This window comes from Choloepus didactylus, chromosome 1 (genome assembly GCF_015220235.1).
Source record: "Choloepus didactylus isolate mChoDid1 chromosome 1, mChoDid1.pri, whole genome shotgun sequence".
Taxonomy (NCBI): Eukaryota; Metazoa; Chordata; class Mammalia; order Pilosa; family Megalonychidae; genus Choloepus; species Choloepus didactylus.
The window spans coordinates 156,712,535-156,735,123 of record NC_051307.1 but is presented as its reverse complement, the minus strand read 5'-3'; the positions used below and the strand labels follow the sequence as shown (position 1 = coordinate 156,735,123).

Sequence of the window (22,589 nt, the reverse complement as noted above, 5' to 3'; positions counted from 1 at the left end):
AGAATCTTGGAGAAATAGATGTGTTACCCACAGGAATGAATCTCAAATAGGGGGTGTGCAAGAATCAGTGGGGGTGCTGAGTTGGCCAGAGAATGTTTCTAGGTAAAACAGATTGCCAAACAAACAAAAAACCAACCAACCAAACAAACAAAAAAGCCACGCAAAAAGCCACCATAGAAGTGGTCACCTCTTCCACCTATGGATAAAATGGACATTCAGGTCTAGAAATAAAGGAAGATAGAAATAAAGGGCTTCAAAGGGTAGGAATGAGTTGTGTTTTGTTTTTGTTTTTTTTCATTTAATGCCAGATTTTAAATAAAAGAAGAATTATGTCTGCCATTGTTACACACTCATTCTGTTAAAAATCTGTCCAGATGCCTTCATGGGGCTCTGTCAGCATTTGGAGGGTCCCCTTGGCTTCTTCCCAAAACCAATAGAGAACCAGATGGGCAGTGGGGAGTCTCAAGCCAGACAGGCATCCTGTGTGTCCATCACTTCTTTTTTGAACACTTGACGACACACCTGGTCACCACAGGTCAGTTCCTGCAAGGTCAAGAAAGTGGGTGAGTGGATAACGAGCGAGGCCTTCCTTCTGCCCAGACCCCGGCCCCTCTTGCTTTCTGGGGTGCAGGGGAAGCGGGGTTAATGAGGGCACTTAGTCATCCTGGGCAAAGTGCACTTCACAGATGCAATCAGCTGGCACGCCCTGCAGGCAGCAGTGATTTGATTTTGACACTTGAATTGAGCTTGAACAACTATAAAAATGAAAAATGCAAAGAAATTATCCTCTTGGGCAGGATTTCTCTTACTCCCAATTAAAGCAACATTCTCTTATTTATAAAAGGCAGCAAGGCCACAAAGAAGGGAAGGATCTAGTGGGGAGATGTGTTTGGAAGCCTCCACCTTGTGGGCTTCTGGCCTCTGGTGATTAGAACATTGTTTAGAGGTTACACAGCAAAGATGGGTTATGAGCAGCAGAAGGGCTCCCCAGGCCTGCCTGTGTGCACACATACTGCTGCTTTTCACCCCATTTGGGGACCATCAGGTGTATGTGCATCTCACTGACCCTTTAAAGGAGGAGAGAAAAATATGAGTGTGGGGGCAACCACCACCATCATTGCAGTTGATGACAAGTCCATTGTCTTGCCCACTGGGACCCTTGGGGATTGTACTACAATTTAAAAAATATCCATCCTCCAAAGTAGAGGAAGTAGGGAAAACCTTCAATGGAGAGCGTGGTGAATGTCTGACATTTATCACCAGTGACGTTGCCTCTGAAAACAAGGATCTCAGGTGAAGCAAGGCTGGCTCTGAAGGGCACGTGGTGACCTGAATACTAACTTTGGAGCCAGGTACCGGCCAGACTCCATAGGTGGGTGAATGAATGAATGAAGAGCCATTCATTGAATGAGCCATTCATTTAATGGATGAGTGACTGGATGCATGAAGGAGTGAACAATTTTTCACTACTTAAAGGCTGGATCCAAAATGGTGACTTGAAGATTGAAGAATGAAAAATTAAGCTGTCTAGCCAGATATAATTTACTAAAGGATATCAGCAATTGTTCCTACTGCTCTATTCTACTACCAAATTAACCTAAAATATTTGGGAGTCATGTGGACCTACCTTATGATGGGAGGTCAATGTCTGTGGCTTATAGGCAGTTCCCAGGCTCCACTGCCCTCTCCCCACCCCTCTCCCCCTCTCTCTTCCAGGCTCCCAGAATAGTGAGGAGGCCCGTTCCCACCCTCCTCACATTTCTTCTGGGCTCACATTTCTTCCCAGCTGGTCTTCAATAGGTTCCCTGCATTTCTTCTTGGATCTCAGCTTCCTAACTCAGCATTTTGAACTTTCTTTTTAATTGCATCCGTTCACAGAAACAGCCATATAGATTTCTTCCTCCAGTCCCCTGAGTCAGATGGGAATGGCTTTCTGACTATATGACCACATACATTTGGCTTGCAGCTCAGGGGAAGAAAGCAGGAACATTTTTCTTGTCAAATGAAAGGCTAGGTGAGCATGGTAGTTTGTTTCTGCACTGTGGATTGGAGCTGAGCGGACCCCAGGACTTACCAAGTGCAGCTTGTCCCCCTCAACCCACGATTTCCAGCCACGGTTCTCCTTTTCCCCCTTCTGCACGCACACGAGGACATTGCCTTCCCAGGTCACCAGCGACTGCAACGGCAGATTCCCGGGCAAATCAAATGTATGGTCAGGAGGTACTGAACGAACTTGAACCTGAAGCTGCAATTCCTGAAGCCCTTCCCCAGCTCTGCTTGTCCACAGGGCTGAGCCCTGGGCCAGCCTGGGTCAAGCCAGGGTCTTTCCAATCTAATTTTCCATACACATCCTCTATTCCAGTCAAACCAGCTTATTGTGATGCCTTGTCTCCTAAGTGAAGAATCCTTAAATTTTGTTCTCTTTTGAAGAATTCTACTCCTCCATTTTATCATCAAATCAATGGGGTTCAAGGTGATAAATTTGATTACAAACAAAGTAAAATTTCTGGAAGGGGAAAATATACAAAGTTAATAGATAATTGAACCTGGAAAAATAGTTGTAACATATATTGGGCAAAGACCTGATTTATTTCTATATAAAGGGCTCCTGTAAATCAATAAGAAAAAGATTTTCAACCTAATAGGAAAATCAACAAAGGACATGAACCAATGGCTTACAGGAAAAAAACACACACACAACAATACACACAAACAAACAAAACCCTAGCATATGGCTTTTAAACATGAGAAAAGATATTCAACCTCACTCATAATAAGAGAAATGCAAATTAAGACTTTTTCAGATCAATTTATCATATGGTCAAAGATCAAGGAATTTGATAATACACTGAGCTGGAGAAGGTGTGGAAACACAAGCACTCTCATTCATGGCTGGTGGGAGCATGAATTCTTATAAATCTTTGGGGAGGACAATTTTATGTTCCTTATCAAAACATAAAATTGCATATACTCGACCTAGAAATTTGATGGTGGGGAACTTATCCTCCAGGATGCTTGTGAGGTCTGCCTGGTGCAGGGCGACGACAAAGGCAGGGAAGCCGCCTAGCCAAGCAGGAGGCTGTTCTGGTGGCTTTGGTCCCAGCCTTCTCACCCAGCCCCTGGAAGGTGGGCCTCCTCCCAGCCCTGGGTTTCCTCCAGGCAGTGATGCCAATTGGTTAGTAGCAGTGGGGAGGCGGCGGAGATGCAGGGCTCATGGTATACAGCCAGGCTGAGTTTACCCGGCAGGTTGGAGAAACCACAGCCTGGGGAACCCTAAGAGTACACAAACCCATGTGCACATATTTGCAAATTATACAGCCCCCAACTCCTCCTTTGGATTCCCTCTTTTACCCCTCCTAGGACCTGCCTTGGAGCAATTCATGCTACCCTCTAGGTGGTCCTACAGAGCTCCCCACCTCTGTGCCCAAATTAGGCTTGCAGATCCACCTCCTGAGATGATTATGCCATTTGCATTCAGGGAATGGTTTTGTGTCAAAAACATCAGGTGACCCTGATGTTAGCTGGTTTTCTTCCAAGTATGTGTGTACAAACCATATTACACTTCTATGAACAATATTATGTTGAGGACAAGACATTTACTTTCTTCTGTATCTTGTAAACCCAGTTGGTGATACACTGACCTGTTTTTTTTTTTTTTTTTTTCCCACTGTTCTTGTACTTTCAGATCTTTGTTTTTTTTTTTTTCTTTTTCTTTTTTTTTTTTTAGGTACAAGTCTGTTTTCTACAGATTGTTAAGTCTACCTGGTTCTAAAATAATATTTGACCTTGACCATATTATCTATTTTATGTACAATTTTATTCTTCCTCATTTTACTCCCCAATGCACCACAGCATAGTTTGTTACTAGTAAAGGACTGGAAGCCTCATAAATTCTGTCAGTGGGCGGCTGGTTAAATATGGTGTGGTTCATCCTTGCTATGCAGCCATTGAAAGAAGAAGGCAGTTCTATACCTGTGGAGAAGAGTAGCCTTCATATTGTAATGTTTGAGCTAAAAAAGCAAGGAGCGGAGCCATGCACATAAGGGGAGAGGGGCATGTGCACACGTATGTTTGTATGCATCAGAGTCTCTCTGCAAGGAGATAAAACAAAACAAAACAAACAAAAAACCCTTCACAGTCATTGTCTCTGGGGCGGGAACTGAGTGGTGGAGGACTAGGTTGAGAGGGAAACTTTTTGCTATTAATTTTTTGGGAACCATTTGCATGTATTACTTACTACTCCCAAATGAATTTAAAATGAATTTAAAAATAAAATTCTACATGTTTCCTAAAGAAAATAAGTCTCCCCCTCCTTCAGGGCCATCTGTAGTCTCGTATCTTTGAATGCTTTGTCGAGGCTCAGTTTATAGGGTATTCTCCTCACTCTTCTGGCAGGGAGATTTTGTCTGAAACTCTCATTTGCTGTTGCCTGTCCTTGGCCTTGGACTCTGAGTTCCCTACCAAATAGATGAAAACACTTGGAAGGCAAGGACTGTGGCTTCTGGTCCTCCTACCCTCACATTGGCTTACGCAGCATCGACACACACCAAATGAATCAATATGTCTCCCCTCGTAGACCACGTGCTCCATGAAAGAAGAGGCCACATCAGCTGCCCATTTCTGCCTGCCCAGACTCGGCTCAGCCACTGACACTGAGGAGCTGTTGAATAAAACTGTGATGGAGTGATTTGGTGGAAACACAGTCTTGAGGTAAGAATAAATAAGCGAGTGTATTCTTCAATGATGAAGTTATTGACAATGACCCACCCAGGAAGATGCTATGTCTTAGTTTCTATGGTACCAACAGAGTGCACACATGTCCATCTATTTCAATACCGGATGGTAATTGTCCATCTGCTTGTCTGTCTTCCTCATGGGGCTGTGAGATCTCGGAGGGCAGGAAAGGGGGTCTATCTCTAGCTCCTGACACAGGCCTGGAGTGTAATAGGGGCTTAGCAAATTTTGTGGAAGGAAGGAAGAATAAAAATGTTAGTGCACAGGGGCCTGTCCTCATATTTTATTTTAATAATCCATATTGAGTAGCAAGATTAAAAGTTATTCTGACCCCAAAGTAAGTTGGTTATCAATCATGATGACATCTACAATATTATAGCTTTACTCCTACTTAGAGCAGACAGTGAGAAGCAGAGAGAAGAGAGTGACTAAACAAACTAAAATTCCACAATTCAGTTTGCTTTTGGTTGGTGCCCTTCACGCCTGTATCAGAGGGGGCTTTAAAGAGGCTCAGTTGCCTTAAAAGATCCTGAGGTTGACGAGATGGATGCTGGCAGGGAAAGCCATTGCTTCTGAGCTGAGGGATAAAGGAGAGTGTTCCAGGGATGGATAAACAGTTAAAGAAGGAGGTGGTGCTCATGCTGCGATTTAAGGGACACCAGAAACTGTATCCTTCCAGTCACAGTGTCCAACGTCATCAACATTAAAAGCAGCTGTTTGCTTTATGGTAAATTAGATACAAATATTATATCAATGTTAAATTTAGAAAAGTTGATAGTTACATTGCAGTTATATGAGAGAGTATCCTAATTCTTAGGAAACACAGAATTATTTAAGAATAAAGCACCAAATTGTTCAGAAATATATACACACATATATATTAGTGAGAGAGCATGTGCAAATGATAGAGCAAATGGAGCAAAATGTGAACAATCATTAACTGTGGGGAAAGGGTATACAAAGCTTGTTATATTCTTGCAACTTTTCTGTAAATTTGGAATTGTTCCCAATAAGAAGTTGATTTTTTTTAAGGTAAATAACAGCCCTTTAATTTAAGACCACTGAAGAACATTGTTGATTGTTAACGTGCATAAACTATCCCCAGCAGAGAGATATTCCATGGCCTGCAGCTCCCCCCCTTTTCCCCTGGAAATCTCAGCTGTGCTGCTCCTTCTCCAGGCAGCTCTCCCCGCCTGCTCTCTGCTCTCACATCTCAGGACATCACAACTGCATTTTTGTCTCTAACTGCCATCATCTATATCTGCTTGTTCCCGCCTTTACTGTCTGCCCCATTTCAATTACTTATTATTATTAATATTTTTACTGAGAGATAATTCACATACCATAAAAATCACCCTTTTAAAGTTACATTCCAGTAGTTTTCAGTATAATCACAAGGGTGTGCAACCAACACCATTCTTAAATTCCAGAATATTTTTCAAATCCCCATTTGAAAATGCATCCCACTGTACCCTTTTAAAGTTATTCCTGATCCCTCTCTCCTTTAGCCCCTGGCAACCACTGAATTATTTTCTGTCTTTATAGATTTGTCTAGTCTGGACATTTCTTATACATCACACAATATGTGGCCTTTTGTGTCTGAACTCTCCTGCTGAGAATACTGTTCTCAAGGTTCATCCAGCGGTAGCCTGTGTCAGTACTGCATTCCTTTTTATGGCTGCATGATATTCCAATGCATAGATATCAACGACTTTCTAATTTCACTTTATTTGGGGGTGGCCTGTATATTTTTGAAAGAAGCTTTTAGGAACATATCAGGGGTGGGAGTTAGGGATCTCTATGACCAGCAGAAAGGAGGAAGGGGGTCTCCAGGCCCCTCAGAGAAGCATTGACTCCATCATTCACAGTGGGGTTTCCTTGCTTTGCTCTGTGCAGAACAAAGGGGTGCACTCTGCTGCACCCCTATCCCACACCTACCTCTCCTCCTAACTGCTGAAGGGGGGGATTTTCAGAGGGGTTGAGAAGTAGCTCCCTGGAGAACAGGAGCACACACGCACACACACTCGCACAGGCACTCGGCTTGTATGTGTGCTCAGGCGGGGCACCAAGTGTGGGCAACAGAAATCAATTAGGGAGACATGTCCTTCCAGCTGAAGGGTTCCAGTCAATTCGAGAATGTAGTGGTCCCCAGGGCACTGCTCTTTGTGCTGTGATTCTCCTGAGAATCAGCCCTTTGCTGGAGCCTGTGCAAACTGTTTTGGGTACTTCTCAGTCCCTGCCAGTACTGAGTGTGTGTGTGTGTGTGTCTGTGTGTGTGTGTGTCTGTGTGTGTGTGTGTGTGTGTGTGTGTGTGTGTGCTTATTGGCGCTAGTTTTTTGCTGCAGGCAAGGCAGAAACAAGATGTGGGTGAGGGGGATTTTGTTTCCCTGCAAAGCTAACAGCTGATCCCAGACAGAGTTCAGGACTCAGAGTGGGTGGGAGGAGGTGGAAAGTAGAAGAGGCAGAGGATGGAATCCTTTAAAGGTCAGGAAGGGTTGGAAGGACATGATTTCTTTTAGGAAAAGTGAGTTCTATACCATCAAAGTCTTAAAAGGATAAGCCAGAGAGGGCTTCTTTTCAAGAACCCACACTTCAAACTGAAAGGTGAGGGGAAAATGAATCATTTGAACCCATTAGGTTAGTACAGTAGAGTGATGCAAAAATTGTGAGACAAATTTTTCCTATCACTTCTGGTGTCTGAGGAATTGGCCTTTCAGCCACACAGTTCAGAAAAGCCTCGCTGATCCATCACACCTTCCGCGAGGGATTCTACAAGGGGATGAGCCAGGGCTTGGAAGCTTATGCTCTTATGCCAAAACTGCTCTGATGGGAGAATTTCCACTTTTCCTTAGCAAGGAACACTAAATATAATTCATCACTGACTTGATGGTTAAGATTATCAGTGTTTCAGGACAACTTGATTGAGAAATAAAATGTGTCCTGCCCTCTGAGCTTTGGAGTCATCACAAAAGGAAGTAACAGCTTTTCCTCCCCATTCCAGGAGAGTAGCCAGAGCTCCTGTCCCATGCTTTGGGGACAGTCCAGCCTTCTGGCTTTGAAAGAGCTCCTGGGCGCACTGGATGAGAGTCTGAGAGTGGTGGTCTGGGAAGAATGGGGCTCACGGGAAAGGGGGAAGGGGAGGGGGGAAGGTCTTTGAGTAGAACCTGCACTTGCTTCCTTGGGAGGTCCCAAGGGGATGATGGGATGCTAGCATGGACACCTAGGGATGGAATACTTAGCCCCTTCCTCCCTTATCTTGGGAGCCAGGGCAGGGGTCCTCATGGCTGGGTTTGGCACCGAAGGACTGGCTGCTATTCAAGCTGTCCATCCTCATCTAAATTACATGGGCATGGACAGTGAGCAGTCAATGACAACCATGATAAATGACAAACCAGAAATGCTTCCAAGTTTCCTGGACTGTGTCATACCTGAAGTCCTTGAATGATGCCAAGTTTGGGGTGGGGGAATCCTTAAATATGATGGAGATTGGATGTCTTCATAATCCTGGTTGGTGGGGACAGATCAGTTATAATTTGATTTGGAAGATCAAAGAAAGGTGCCCTGAGAGTGAGTGTGCCCCGTGAGGATCAGTCACTGGATGTGACATCACTCAGTGATGCCCTCCAGGCCCTAGAGGGGAAGAGGCACCTGCAGCAACCCCACCCCCACCCCCCACTTCTCCTTGCTGTTTGCCATCCTTTGCCTGGTTTACAGACTGCTCCTCTGGTTGAGGCCCTGTGTCTTCTGCAGACTCAAGTTTTTGGGCTTTGAGATAATACCTGTCCCCTCTCCACTCAGAGCTGTTTTCTCCTTCTTTCAGAGTCCTACCTATATCCCAGTGGTTCAAGTAATTAAAAGTGTAGCCTTGTGACGCATAGGGGATTTTCCAGATGATGTCTTGAGAGTTAAAGGTTATGTTAGGATAGAAGCCATAAAACTTGCCAGTGAGTTCTCCAGGCTGTTAGATCTGGATAAACCCTGACTTTATTTAGTCTACTGACTTTTCTGTTTGGTTTGCATAGTACTTAAAAAATTGAGATATGTCAGATGAAAGTACGTGAATTCTCAAATTCTCTTAAAAAGAAAAAATAAATCTGGCCATATGAGGCCCTCAGTCCTCCATGGCATTGCTTGGCTGGAACTGAGCAGTGCTGCCCCTTTAAAGGAAGTTATTCTATGCTCAGTTGCCATCACTGCCCTTGCCCTTTTTCACTTTACCTGCCTGGCCCATATGAGTTGGGCCCCTGCCCTAAATCCTGGAGGTGTCACGATCCTTTAATCTCTCCTTTGCTCAGAAACTTAGTGCAGAATCCAGCCTGCCTCTTCCTACTAAACGTTTAATAATTGCCTTTCGCCAACATCAAGTCCTTTTTGGTCACCCTCCCCTGAAGCCACATAGCTAGCCCCAGCACAAAAAGTGTGTGAGTGAAAAATGGCAGCCTAGGCCTGTACCTTAACATGCCGGTTGTCCAGGCCCTTTGTGTACTCGTCAAACTCCACTCCAACAGTGAAATCCACGTTGTAGTTGCGGAACGTGCTGTTGGTTTTCGTCTTGAAGTTATCACCATCTTGATCAATGATCTTCGTCTGCTTCAGGTGTACCGCGATCTTGCGAGTGGCAAAATCAATATCTGTTGGCAAAGGGAGTGGTGGAGGTTATGATGTGCTCAGCTGGCCTCATTCATTTCTTTAAGGAGGCCAGACATTCAGGAGCAGGGGCACAGATCACAAACAAGCCACACTTCTTTGCTTAAGTGGGAATCAAGAACTATCTTTCACGTGGCCAGTTTGGACGTCTCTGCCAATTGCCTGGAAACCCAGGAGTCTCTGAGTATCTCCTCAGGGGTCCCAGTGGCAGGGGAGGTAGCAGGCAGGGCTCATGCTGGAGTTGCAACTCCCCAACACACATACGTGTGCTCACACACACACACACACACACACCCCTCTCTACCACCACAGCTCTATTCTGTCTATTCGACATACTGGACTTCCTCCTAAGAGTTTGCTTAACAAAAGATTTCATGGCTTAAAAGAAAAAAGAATTTGAAAACCACCAGTCTAAATCATGAATAAAGGTGAAACTTTTGTTAATGTCTGCAGCAGGGAAGGAAAACTACAATTTTCATTTAAAAGCACATTGGAGGCTTACTGAGCCAAGCTGTTCTGTCTCAGTTATGAGACCCCAGTATAGTTTTAAGCATATTCCAGGCACTTAATAAACATGCATTCAGTGATTTCTTTTATCGCTTTTAATGGAAAGATTAACAATTGTTTATGTTTTTATTATGAAAAATTTCGAACAGAACAAAGCAGAGAGAAGAGTACAATGAACCCCACGTGCCCATCACCCAGATTCAACAAGAATCAAGATTTTGCCACATTTATTCTATCTACATCTTTTCTTTGCCTTGATATTTTAAAGCAAATTTCATTTATTTGTTAGAGACTACTGGTAAGTAAGAGGGAATGTGCCCTTCAACAGGAGTGTTTAATTTCCTAAACTTTGTATTTTATAACAAGAAGCTACTTGCTAACATCTGGCTGTGCATACAATGTCACCCAAGCCAAAAGTCCTTACCTATGGAATAAATCTAGAAACAGAAGATAATTCTGTAGCTATAAACAGCATCAAGCTCTTGGTCTTAAGTCAAATCATATTTGACCCCCTTTATGCCTGTGAAAATTCTCCAGATACCCTTGAATACCAATTTGAATCTTTAAATTTTCTTCAGAAAATCCACTGAGAAGGGCCATTTGTTTTCAAACACTGAGATTGATTCTATTATAATCCAAGGGATAATAATGTTCTCAAGAGTAAATTTCATTACCATCTCTATGGCAGGTGACTACACCGCAGGCTGTGTCCTTTCTGATGTATATGCGGGTAAATACTATTGTGTCCATGTGTGCAACCAGTGGGCATCAATAGTTCAGGGAGTTCCTGTCAATTTGGAGGCTAACACCACTGCTGCCCTTATCCATGAGAGTGGAGTGTCATGTTCTTCATCCTCTCTCCCCATTTCCTTCTGAACCCCTCTTTGGTCACTATTGGGGACTGAATCTTGTGCCCCACAAAAGGCATGTCCAGGTCCGAACCCTTGGTCCTGTGGGTGTGAACCCATTGTACACAGGACCTTTTAATGAGGTTATTTTTAGAGAAGGCCACAGAGAGAAAGCTACGGCAAAAGCAGGAAGCTGGAAGTCAACAGAACCTGGAAGAGAAAGGAGAGGATGTCCCCATGTACATTATCATGTGATGCAAAGGTCAAGGACCCAAGGATCACTGGCAGTCAGCCCGAAATGCCACAGTCTTTGGGGATAAAGCATCACTTTGCTGATGCCTTGATTTTGGACTTCTAGCCTCAAACCCTTGAGCCAATAAATTGCAGATGTTTAAGCCAAACTGTGATAAGGTATTTGTGTCAGCATCTGGGAAATTAAGACAGTCATCATAATTCTCCTTCTCCCAGAGGACCAAGAAGAGACCTGAACTGACTGAACCTCATTTTGGGCTAGCAGTTTGACCACAGCTGGGAAATCACAACAGAATCACTTGTGAATGGGGAAGGGTCCTGGCTAGTCCTTTGGACCCTACATTGTATAAAGTCAGCTTTGAGCATAAGGGAATAGTTTTAAGCAACATTAGTCAGCCCAGGAGGCAAAGGGATTACACACCTGTATCCTAAGTTGAAAAGAGAAGGTTAATGTTGGCATCAGCTGGTGCATGAATGAGAATGTCTTGCTTGCCTATTGTTCCCTATTATTTGTTGAGCACCCGCCATGTGTAGGAGTTCACCAATGAGTTCCAAAGCTGGCTGCCCATCAATATCACCTGGGAAGATGTAAAATTACAGATTTCTTCTCCCTACTCAAATACAGAAACTAGGGATGGTTGGTCCTAATGATTTTAAATGTTGTACTTCCTCATCAGAGGCTGATTACTGAAAGAGTCCCATGATTTAAAGAACTTGAAAGCCACCCTTTAAGCACCTATCCCGCATCTTATAGGTGAAGAAATGGAGGCCCAGAGAGGTTGAGTGACTTATCTAAGCATATATAGTTGAAGAAGCAATCACAAGGGTTTCATAATGGGCTGGATGTGTGGAGGGAATGAGTTGGGAGGAGAAGACAGTGGTTTTGAACTAGGGTGACCAAGATGAGAGCCCAGGAAGACAAAGATTGGACTCATTTTATGGAGTACATAGTGAGCTGAGTTTTAGGTAAGGTAAATCTGGGGGTCACTCTTTGTGGGCCCTTGATCATATGGAGTGGAAATTAAGATGGTTCTTGAGAACTAACCATAAATGGTGTCCCACGGTGGAAACTCCCTTGGGAAACTTCCCACTGGCTCACTCCATTCTCCCAACAAACCCATGAGATAGATATTATAGTATCTCCATTTTGCCCATGAGGAAACTGGTTTAGAGGAGTTGTGTCACTTGACCTGGATCATATAGTGAAGGAGTAGTAGCGGTGGTGTTTGAACCCGGTGAGAACACTGTACTCCACAGGCTCTGGGCTGGCTCATCTTGCCAGAAGTCAGACTACCCCAGTTTGTGCACTTTCTGTGACTGTCTTGGATACTGGTAACTTTTTCTTCTTCCAAACATTTCTTCTGGAGCCACAGTGACTTCTGGATCCAGCTGGATGAGTCCTCCCTGTCTGGGGCAGTTTATATTTTCCAGGGCTCTTGTGTACTGTCCCCATCAAACAGCAATTGCTTTCCAGGCCCAGGGCACCATAATAAGTCAGAGTTGGTCACCCTCTAACCCCTTTATATACTCTGACAGCTTATTTAGCTTCACCTCGTGGTTTATGGAATTGTATCTAAGCATGTCCAAGCCACACAGCCTGCAGGCCATGGGAGGGGGACAAAATACATGCTCATTCTGCTTCCCTTTGTGCTGTGAACACTTCTAGGCTACTCCGCCAGCATTCCCAGAACCCACATTCCCCATTTTGTTTGCCATGGGATTTGAGCTCCACAGGCTTTTTGGTGGTCATAAAAATAGGCTGTGATCAACTAAGTTTGGGAAATGTGGAATTAAAACCAAGAGAAGGTGGTTTCTGCATTGAAGAGCTTCATGGAGCCTTTAGTAATGGCAAGATGCTCTGTAGTGCCAAGAAAGGGATGTAGGATCCAGCCTTTCCAAATATTATGTGGCCCTAGAACCCCTCTGTGGTAGGACATCCAGCTGGCTACAAGTTCCACAAAACCCAGTAAGGAAAGGGTTGACAAAACCTCCTCTGAGGCATTTAGCTCAGTCTCCTCGACCAGCAGTCGTAGACAGTTTCCTTTTAAATTTTTCTCCCCTTAAGGCAATTGCTGGCTGGTTTTGAAAGGAAAAGACTAGACAGGACCATGCGGTCAATTATTTCTGACTTAAAACTTGATCCTTCCTTAAAATTACTAAGAGCCACAAAGGAATGTCTTCCATATTCTGAGTCAGTAAAAACACATGATTGTGACAGGCAGAGGAGCTAGGAAGATGCTAATATGTCACATTCCAACTCATAGTATTTCAGTCTTTCTATCCCAGAAACACAGACTAATGAGTCCAGTGATGTGTGTGTGTCTAACTTTGGTCCTAACCCTGGACACTCAGGTCCGGATCAAGAAGCAGCAGAAAGCAGTGGCCATAAGTAGATCTATTATTAACCATATCAGGTTTGAGGATTAAATTTGATAGTGTTTGTGAGGAGTTTTGCCCAATAGCTGGAGACTTGTGGCAATTGCTCCATAAGTGGTAGCTGCCATCACTATAATCATCATTATTATACCCCCGATCTCCCAGGCCAGTTGCCTCAGAGTCCTTTTTCATGTTTCCCTGATACTCCTTATAATTTTGCTCCCTGTAGCCCTGCCTCTATCCACCCAGCTCTCCAAATTTCATAAGGTCCAGCCCCAGCCTTGCCCCTTCCAGATTCTTCTGCTTTTTCCTGCCTGCTTCCTCACCTGCTGTTCAGACGACACAGTTTTACCCTCCAGGAGACATGACCTGGTATTTTCCTCTGAATTTTTCACAGTCTTGATTGTTCTTTCCTCCAAAGTCTCACCTCTATGAGGACAAGGACAATGCTGTTTCCTTGCTTTGTGCCTCCCATGGCACCAGGCACAGGGCTGGGCACACAGCAGGTGCTCAAGAAATATTTATGAGATGGTTGTTGGAAGCAGCATGGTCTGGAGAAGTGGTTCTCAAAGGGGGGTTCCTGGACCAACAGCATGAGCAGCATCTGGGAACCTGTCAGAATGCAAATTCTGTGGCCTACACAGACCTACAGAGTCAGAAATTCTGGGGGATGGGTCCTCCTCATTTTTATAAGCCTTCCAGGTGATTCTGTGCACACTGAGGTTTAGAACCACTGGAATGAAAGAATGAGGGTGAGGGGCAGATCTGGGAACAAATTCTGTCCCTGATTTCTCAGCTATGTGATTGCAAAAAAGTCACAGTTTTCTCACGGTAAAAAGGGACAAAGATTGCTTGCCTCCAATGGTTCTTCATGGTGAAGATTCAGTGAGAATGATCGTAGAATGATTTACCCAGTTCCAAGGACCTGGTCAGTATTCAATGCACATTGTCCTCCACCCCTTGGCCTTACCTGTTTGGGACAAACTGATCAGGTTGGCTTTCAGTGCAGAGTGGAATGCTTAGGTTATATTTTGCATCTCCACAGCCATCTGCCACTCCATGCAGTCTAAGGGGACAGGGAGTCTGAAGGAGCAGCCAGAATGGCAGCTGACCTACTCCCTCATTCTCATAGCCTCGATCCGTCACGTGGGCATTTTATCTGGCCGGTGCAACATGTCCCTGTATGGACTGCTTCCTTACTCTGTAGTTTGGCTGCTGGGTGGAAACAACTCGAGGTCCTGCTAAACCCTCAGTGCTGAAGCCCCACTGTGCTAGACATTGTTGCTTGAAGCATAGTTAGGAAGGGGAGGGCACCAGGCAAAACTGCTAAGGAAGGTTTGGAAACCACAGAGAGATTATATCTGACGTGCCCCTCAAAGAGCAAGTGTATTTTCACTCTATGGATGTGGAAATCAAGCCCCAGAGAAGTAAAGTGATGGATTTGGCATCACCCAGCTGGGAGAGAGCTGCCAATGGTTTCTCCACAAATACATTCTGTTTGTCATTCACAACTAAGAAACCCCTCACAAAAATTATTTCTTGTTCCTGGTTGCTTGGAAAGGTAGATCACAGCTAAAAGTGCCAAATGCTGAGAGGACTGGTTTGTCCTGGAAATGCCAGCCCTAGCCAATCTTTCTGCCCAGCACTGGGGAATCTTATTAGGGGCTCTATGCAAATGGAAAGCATCACTTCTCCTCCGGACTGAAAAATGGCCTGGCCTCTTAGCCACCCTTTAGCATTTGCACAGGCCAATTAATCATGTCACCCCTGCTCCACCCCAGGGAAGGGAGCCAAATGTTCTGTTGTTGGATTCGTGATATTTCTAATCAAAAGAAAGGATTTAACTGCAGCTATAGAATACATGCATGCATTCAGATCACAAAAACGCTTCCTCTTTGTACTTTGCAGTGAAAAGTATTTTCCTGATATGGTATTGTAACACCAGCATTATCAAGTGTGTTGTATCTGCTTTTCTGGATTAAAGGTATCTCCAAGCCTGATTTATAGCCAGGTGAAATGAATTTCTATCTCAAAGGTAAGGGTCCAAAGGCAAGCTATTTCTGAATAATATATATGGCTTGTAACTGCTGCAGGAGAAAAAAAAGCACAACACCGAAGTGACTTTATTAAAGCATACTTTTCATAACTGCATTTTGAACAATGCAAGTCATAAAGTTAAAATATGAGCCTGCTATCCAACATTAAAATGCTTTATAATGTGCTTAAGAAAAAAGCTAAAGTTGCAGGCTAAAAGGGCAGGCGCATTTTTGTAAATTAAAGAGCAGAGATGCACACATATTCATCATAAGAAATTCGAGACCCACTCAAAGTGCAACTTCCATGGGCTTCGAACCTGAGCTCCTTCATTCTCAAATCATTAGCGCTCTTAAGCAATTGTGAGAAGCAGAGTGGAAGAGCAATCTTCTCCTTTTTTCCATGCCATTTCCTCTTACAGATAACACATTTACAGAGGTATTAGTCTGGCCCCCTGCCCATCATCTTCTCTCACTCCCTCATGGGCATCTTCAATTGTGTTTAAAACTTTCCCTGGAGAGGCACACTAGAGACCCCAGGTTGCCTCCTTGCTCCCCTTGCACCATCTTGCCCCCCACCCATAATCCAGGACTCCCCACCGGGTTGAGGGTAGGGGTTCAGTGCTGCTACCGCACACAAAGGGAGCCCCATAGGAGAGGGCTGCATTTATCTTCACCTGGGCTTTTTCCACCCCTCAGCACTTTCCTGATTGAAAGTCCAACCAAGTACCACGTGATTCAAATAAAGACTTCAGTAAGGTGTATAAATGAAGTGGTCTGTGAGTACCAGCAGGAATCAAAATTTTGTGAAACTAGTTCCTCCTTGGATTATCTGGCATTTATTCATTCATTTTTACCCAGGGTCTCCGAGTGACTCTCTCACAATATTTCTGGGGTCCTGCCTACCTACTTTGGAAATTCCCATCCTGACAAATCTTGCTCAGAAAGAAGTTCTTCCTTTCCTGCCCCCCATGCCTAATCCCCCCACTAGAACAGCGCTGTGGTAAGAGCTGGGGTGTCAGAAGCAGAAAGAAGGGACTCCTGTCAGAGCTCTACCATTTCCCAGCCACAAGTGACCCCAGGCAAGCCCTTCCACCCCTCTGGGTATTAGATTCCGCACCCCATAAAATAGAAAGAATTCCTACTGTCTTCCTCCCTGACTACACCCTGAGCTCTAGATCTTATATCAAAATGCCAATTTTAATACTCCACTAGGATGGGGAATGAGCATCTGAAACCAAAATATGCAAAGCAGCATTCTTGATTCATTCCCCCTTTCCCAGCACCTTCTGCCTGAACTCATTCCTCCCCACATCTTCCCCATTTCAGCCAGTGGGACCAGCACCTTCCTAGTCATTCGGGCCGAAACCTAAGAACCATCTTTGATTCCTCCGTTTCCTCTTGCTTCATATTCAATTCACCTGCAAAGCCTGTGGCTTTATCTCCAAAATACATGCTGAATCTGTCCTCTCTTCCCTAGCCAACCAGCACAACGTTAGCCCAAGCCACCACCCTTTCTTGCCAGGACAACACAGCAGCCTCTTAATGGGCCTTCCTGCTTCTAGTCTTGCACTTCTGTGATTCTCCACTCCATAGTGGTGGTGATCCTTGAAGAACATAAATGAGGTAGATTGAGGCCCTGGTGGTCTGACCTCTGCTGACCTTTCCACCCTCACCCGTCCCTCTCTTTCCTCTTAACCACCCTCCAAACACACTGGCCTTTCCTCTTGCAGTTCCCTGTGTCTGGAACAACACTTCTCAGCGTTCCAGCCTCGGCTCGGATGTCACCACCTCAGGTGGCCTTCCCTGACCTCCCATCCCTCCCCACCCCATCATTATCTTTTTTTCTTTAAAACACTTCTCGCTACCTGAAACCATCTTAAACCATTTGTTTATTTTTTGTCTCTCCCTAACATGCAAACTCCAGGAGGGCAGGGAACTTGTCACTTCACTCACTACTATTTCACCCATGTCTAAAGCATGTCCTGTCATGGCCTGGGTGCTCAATACATTTGTTGAAAACGGAACTAATTAAATGAGATAATGTATATAAAGTTCTAGTACAAGGCTTATGGTGGTATGAGAATAATTTGTGCCCTTGCTCAGCTTGGATGCTGGCCTGCGAGCTCCTAGGCAAGCCCAGACAGGAATTTGAACATTGCAGGTCTTCAGGAAATATTGCCTGGTAGAGACCGCTCAGGTGGGAACCATTTGACTTCAGCCTCCAAGGTGCTGCCTTCCCGGTGAGCTGCCTGGAGATCCACTATGACCCTTTGCAGAGGTTGCTGCATTTAAACTGTGCTTGCTAATTTAAATGAAAAAGATGGTCTTTACAGAAGGAGCCCCTCACCTTCTTTTGTGAATTAAGCGAACCATTGGGTGTTTCCCAAAGATTTATGATTTGTGGAATAAGGGTTTCTTAAAAGAGGGGCTAAATTTAACATTTTCTGTATCATTTGAGGACACACACCTTCCAATATCCATCCATCCCCATCTTCACTGATGAAAGTTGTGTGATGGTTTTTAATTTTCCAGGCTGACTCCTGCCTGCCTCCTTCCCACCCAGTCACTAAATCTAGGCTGTTTCCCACTCAAGATATCTCTGCCCCCCACCCACCCTCTTCTCAGCATAGCTCTCACCATCTTCCCAGGGCCTTTGCAATAACTCCTTCAGTGCTCGGACAGTCTCTCTGAACCTGTTCACTCCATGGCTGTCGAGTGAGACTTCTGATGGTGTCTCTCTCCTTGGCATAGTTCCTCCTTGCAAGATGAAGTCCACATGTGACACACCACTTGCCCTCCTGTCTTCCCAGGCTCTCCTCTTTCACTCCTTCCTTGCAGTTCACCCTCCAGCAATGTCAGCTCCTTCTGCTCTCCCTGCGCACACCATGCTCTTGCTGGCCTGTGCCTTTGCACATACCATAGAGCCAACCCTGGACCGTGGCTCCCTCCACCACCCCCCACACACTTCTTGCTACTGTTGTTAAAGTTGCACTATAGCTTTTTCAGCCCTGTGGCATAGAATCACCCACTGTCCCATCTGTGGCAGATCATATATTTTTAAGTGGAGGCAACACTACTTCTCATCCTGCATGTCATTCTTAGAATACAGCTCTGACACTCCTTCCATTGAGAGGTGGGACCTGTGTCCCCTCTCCTTGAATGTGGGTGAGTTTGTGACTGACCCAACTACTAGAATACAGTGGAAGTGATGCTGTGTGATTCCCGAGACTGGATCATAAAAGGCCACGCAGCTTCCGTTTCCTCTATCATTGGATATAGCCAGCACACTGGGAAGAAACCCGGGCTACAAGGCGAGACTGCACATAGATGTTCTGGTTGACAGTCCTCGCTGAAGTCTCAGCTGCCAGCCGGCCTCACCCACCAGACATCTGCGTGAGGAAGCCTCTGAGATCTCTCCAGCCCCAGCCACTGTCCAACTGCAAGCAATGAGAGAGCCCAAGCAAGGACCACCTAGGGGAGCCTGGGCATCCCCCACAACTATGAGAGTTAATAATTAAATGGCCATAGTTGTTTCAAGCCGCTAAGTTTTGGGTTGAGTTGTTAGCCGACTTGACTGTCTTCACCAGTCTGTGAGCTGCTTGGGAACAGATGGCACATCCCCAGCTTTGTAAGAGAAGCCAAATGACTGCCCAGCAACTTGCCATGCTGGCCTCACTCCTGGCAGAGTTAATGGACTCTCCCACACCCTAACTTCTCCTCCTTGGTTCTCTCACAGCCCCAGGACTTCATTCATGTGCCCTCCTAAGGCTTCCCTTTTAAAATGAAGGCCATTGCTCCAGCTCTCTCATCCCTTGCTCCAACCTAAAGGAGAACCTCAGGACATGGCAAATTCCTCAGGATAAAACGCTTTTCCAGCTGCTTTCTTCACTTCCCAGAAAGAGTATAGGGCCTCAAGTAATGCCAGCTGTCTAAGAAGGCAGGAGAGGAGGTCCCATTGACCTTTGGCACTCACACTTTGATCGCTTAATGACTTTGATAATTTGGGGCAAGCCCAAAGGTTGTTGTGACGGACATGTGTCACTGCCAAGTCCTGGCGGGAGGCCGGTGTGGACTGAGGCACTCAGCGGTGATAACCAGCCTGCCACTCAGAGGAGCCTCTCCACAGGATTCTTTCCTTCCCTACTGAACTGACAGAGAAAGTGAGCTCCTCAGTGCTGGTGATTAAAGAGAAAGGGTCTAAGAAAGTGATGTTTCTTAGGCAGGGAATGGAGTTACACACCGTGGTATTTACACAACTGAGTGATCTCAGCGCTCTCCCTGCAGGTTCTTTCTAAATGCCACGGGTCTCGGAACTCAAAAGGGTAAGGAAGGCAAACTTCACTGACTCCTCACTTTGGGGAAAGCAAGCCCTGCCCTGAGGCCTGGGTGTGGGAGAAGCAGTACAGATCTTCTGGGATGCTTCTGGCAGGTTAAGTTGAGGGGGCAGCCCCACCTCGGCTGCTTCTGACTGAGCCCCTTGAGACCTGGCTGTGATTACCACCAGTCCCTGCCCTGCCATGTCCCCACACAGGTGAGAGGGGGTCTGGTGTCCTGTCTCAATGGCAGGAAGGTGATTCCAGCTGAGGCACATCTGCACAGGGTGTCATGAGCTCTAGCAGGGGCCAGGTCCTGGGCCTTGAGACACCTTGGGCTATTAGCAGCTGGGTGAACTGAGGCACCCAAGCATACCCACATTCTGGATTTAGCCAGAACTACCACCTATAGTGCTCATCTTAACCAGGAAAGTGTCAGCCCAACCCTCTACACTGAAGAGACCCTGGTACAAAGAGGCCAAATAGTTTGTTCATTAGAGGGAAATCAATGTGATATGATGTTGAATTGGAAGTTTTGACTGAAGCTCTGGGACACAACAGGTATCTGATACTGAAGGCAATTAGAAAGACCATTCCAGAAGTTCATGTAAGGGAGAGATCCAGATACCACATTCATGACCCATGAGCCCCTCACCTACATTGAGGGTCTAAGTAGGTGTGAAAGAATGCAGAGGAAGGCTGTTTTTTTGGAGAGGTTTTTTCTTGGAGGGAGCTGAGGGTGTGCCTGGTGTCCCACCGTCCCCTGGGGAGGGGAAAGGTGGTGGATGGAGGTGGAGTGTCTGCCTCTCCCCTTAAGCCTAGGCGGAGGGGCCTGCCCTGCAGAGCCGTAGACAAAACTGAACTGGACTTTACACCTTAAAGTCATCAAAAGACTTTTTATCGTTTAAGCATGTTTGAGGAGCCGTGAAGTTTTCAAGAAAAATCAAATGACCCAAAGTTGCTTTCTAATTATATTCCATGAGTCCAGCTAGTCTAGCACAACTGCTGATATCCTGAAGCCCCCAAATAGCCATTGTTAAAGTGCTTGCAATTGTGCAACATGACAACTACATCCAATATCATTCTGGGAAACAAGCAAGGCTGATGCATTCTGAGGTTCAGAAAGGTAAAAAAATATTGGTTCAAAGTCACATAGTAAATCCTGATCTCTGGCTCCAGCTATGCTAGCCCCTCTGGTTTAGTTTCCTCATCTATGTGACCTTGTTCAGAATTATAGTTCTGCCCTATGCTCCCAACCATTTACCCACATATGGAATCAGAATTTAATTTCTATTGACCACTCATGGTATTAAGAAGTAGAGGGGCAGCATGGTTGGGGATGGGACCCTGGGAGGAGGATTTTTGCCTTCTCTCACTCTCTCCACCACCACTGTATTGAGGCAAAATTCTGAGATCCAGGAGGAAAAAAAAGCTATACAGGGTTGGAAACACATCTAAAGCACACGAAGAAAGCTCACACTCCATAAATTGTGAAACTCATCACAGCTCTCCTTGTTCCTTGACACGAGAGGAATGTTCATCAAGCTAGAAGTTAATTGCCCAGAAAAACTCATGATTCCCATTCTTGGGGAGACCTTCCACCATCATATCCAAATTATTGAGCCTCTGACCCCACCTGAAGCCATTTTTCTCGTGCTTCGCTTGGGGAAGTTCCAGCGAGATAACTCCTTATGGAGAGCTTAAAGCTGGAGAAGGTGATAAGGAGGCTGCTGCAGGGATGAAATAAGACAGGAAGCCAAAGCGCCTTGCCCAGTGCCTGGCACACGGTAGCTGCCCAACAGTTGTATGCTCCTCTCTGTGGGCCACTCCCTCTGGTTTCATGAAGAGCCTGCATTCCGTAGGGCAGGGCTCTGTGTTTTCTGTCAGCCCCAGAGGAGATCCACCCTGTAGTCAGAACACGCTCTATTCAGTAGCCTGGGCCTGAGCCCAGCCCAGAAGTCAGATAAGCAATGGGTTGTTTGCTCTATATGACTAAAGCCTGTCCAAGCCTTCTATGGGCCTTCTTTTCTCTAGGTTCAGAGACTTTTAGCCTTGCTTTTTCTGCTTCCTCATTAAGAGACTGAAAAAGGGTAATGCAGGGATAATTTATGGATAATATCAGGTCCAACTGATCACAAGACAGGAGAGTGACTACATTATCCTCTTAAACTTGGTTTACTCTCTCTCTCTGTTGTGTACTTTCCGTTCAGTATATGTTTTCTGTGTGCCAGGCTCTGTGCTAAATACATTCTAGACATAATCTCATTTATTATTATTCCCAGTTTGCAGGTGAGGAATCTGAGCCTCAGAGAATGTGTATGACTTGCCAGATTTTACATGGCTAGTAAGTGGGAGCAAGGATTTGCATATAGGTCTGTTGGACTCCAAGGACCAGACCCCTGTCCTTCCGATGTCCCCTTTCCTCCCCCCGACCCCTGGTCACCTGCCTGCTTACCCAGGGCCTTCATGTAGCCTTCAAAGTTGTCATTAGACTCCATCTCCCAGGTTCCACTCTGGTCCCGCGTCATGGTGATGGCCTTGGGTTCAGCCCGGGTGTGTGGTGGGATGTCACGTGTGTGGTGGGATGTCACGGAGCAGGCTGCCGGGACAACGTGTTGGAATGAGCTGCTTTTATAGCCTTGTGGGTCAGGTTTATGGCTCTGAAGATAACAGGTTCAAAGGTCATAAATGCAACACAAAGAAACTTTCCTTTTTTTTTTCTTTTTTTCTGCAAAGTTCAGCGGGACTACAGTAAACCTGGGTACAAAGTCCTGCAGTGGCCAAGTGGCCTCCACGATTGCAGGGCCATGGAGCAGCTCATATGTGGCAGGACTCCCACAGAGCCCCTGGCCTGACACAGAATGCACTCGAGGGAA

The 22,589-nt window shown here is 45.5% G+C and overlaps 1 protein-coding gene across 1 annotated transcript; it reads right to left on the bottom strand.

The window, feature by feature from the left end:
- Nucleotides 1-308: 308 nt before the first annotated feature.
- RBP2 (retinol binding protein 2) lies at nucleotides 309-22,307 on the bottom strand. The gene is made up of 4 exons (XM_037827882.1): nucleotides 22,169-22,307; nucleotides 9,187-9,365; nucleotides 2,075-2,176; nucleotides 309-543 (listed from the first exon to the last, which is right to left on the bottom strand). The coding sequence occupies exons 1-4, from the start codon at nucleotides 22,239-22,241 to the stop codon at nucleotides 463-465; spliced, it is 435 nt and encodes a 144-aa protein (XP_037683810.1). The 5' UTR covers nucleotides 22,242-22,307; the 3' UTR covers nucleotides 309-462.
- Nucleotides 22,308-22,589: the final 282 nt, after the last annotated feature.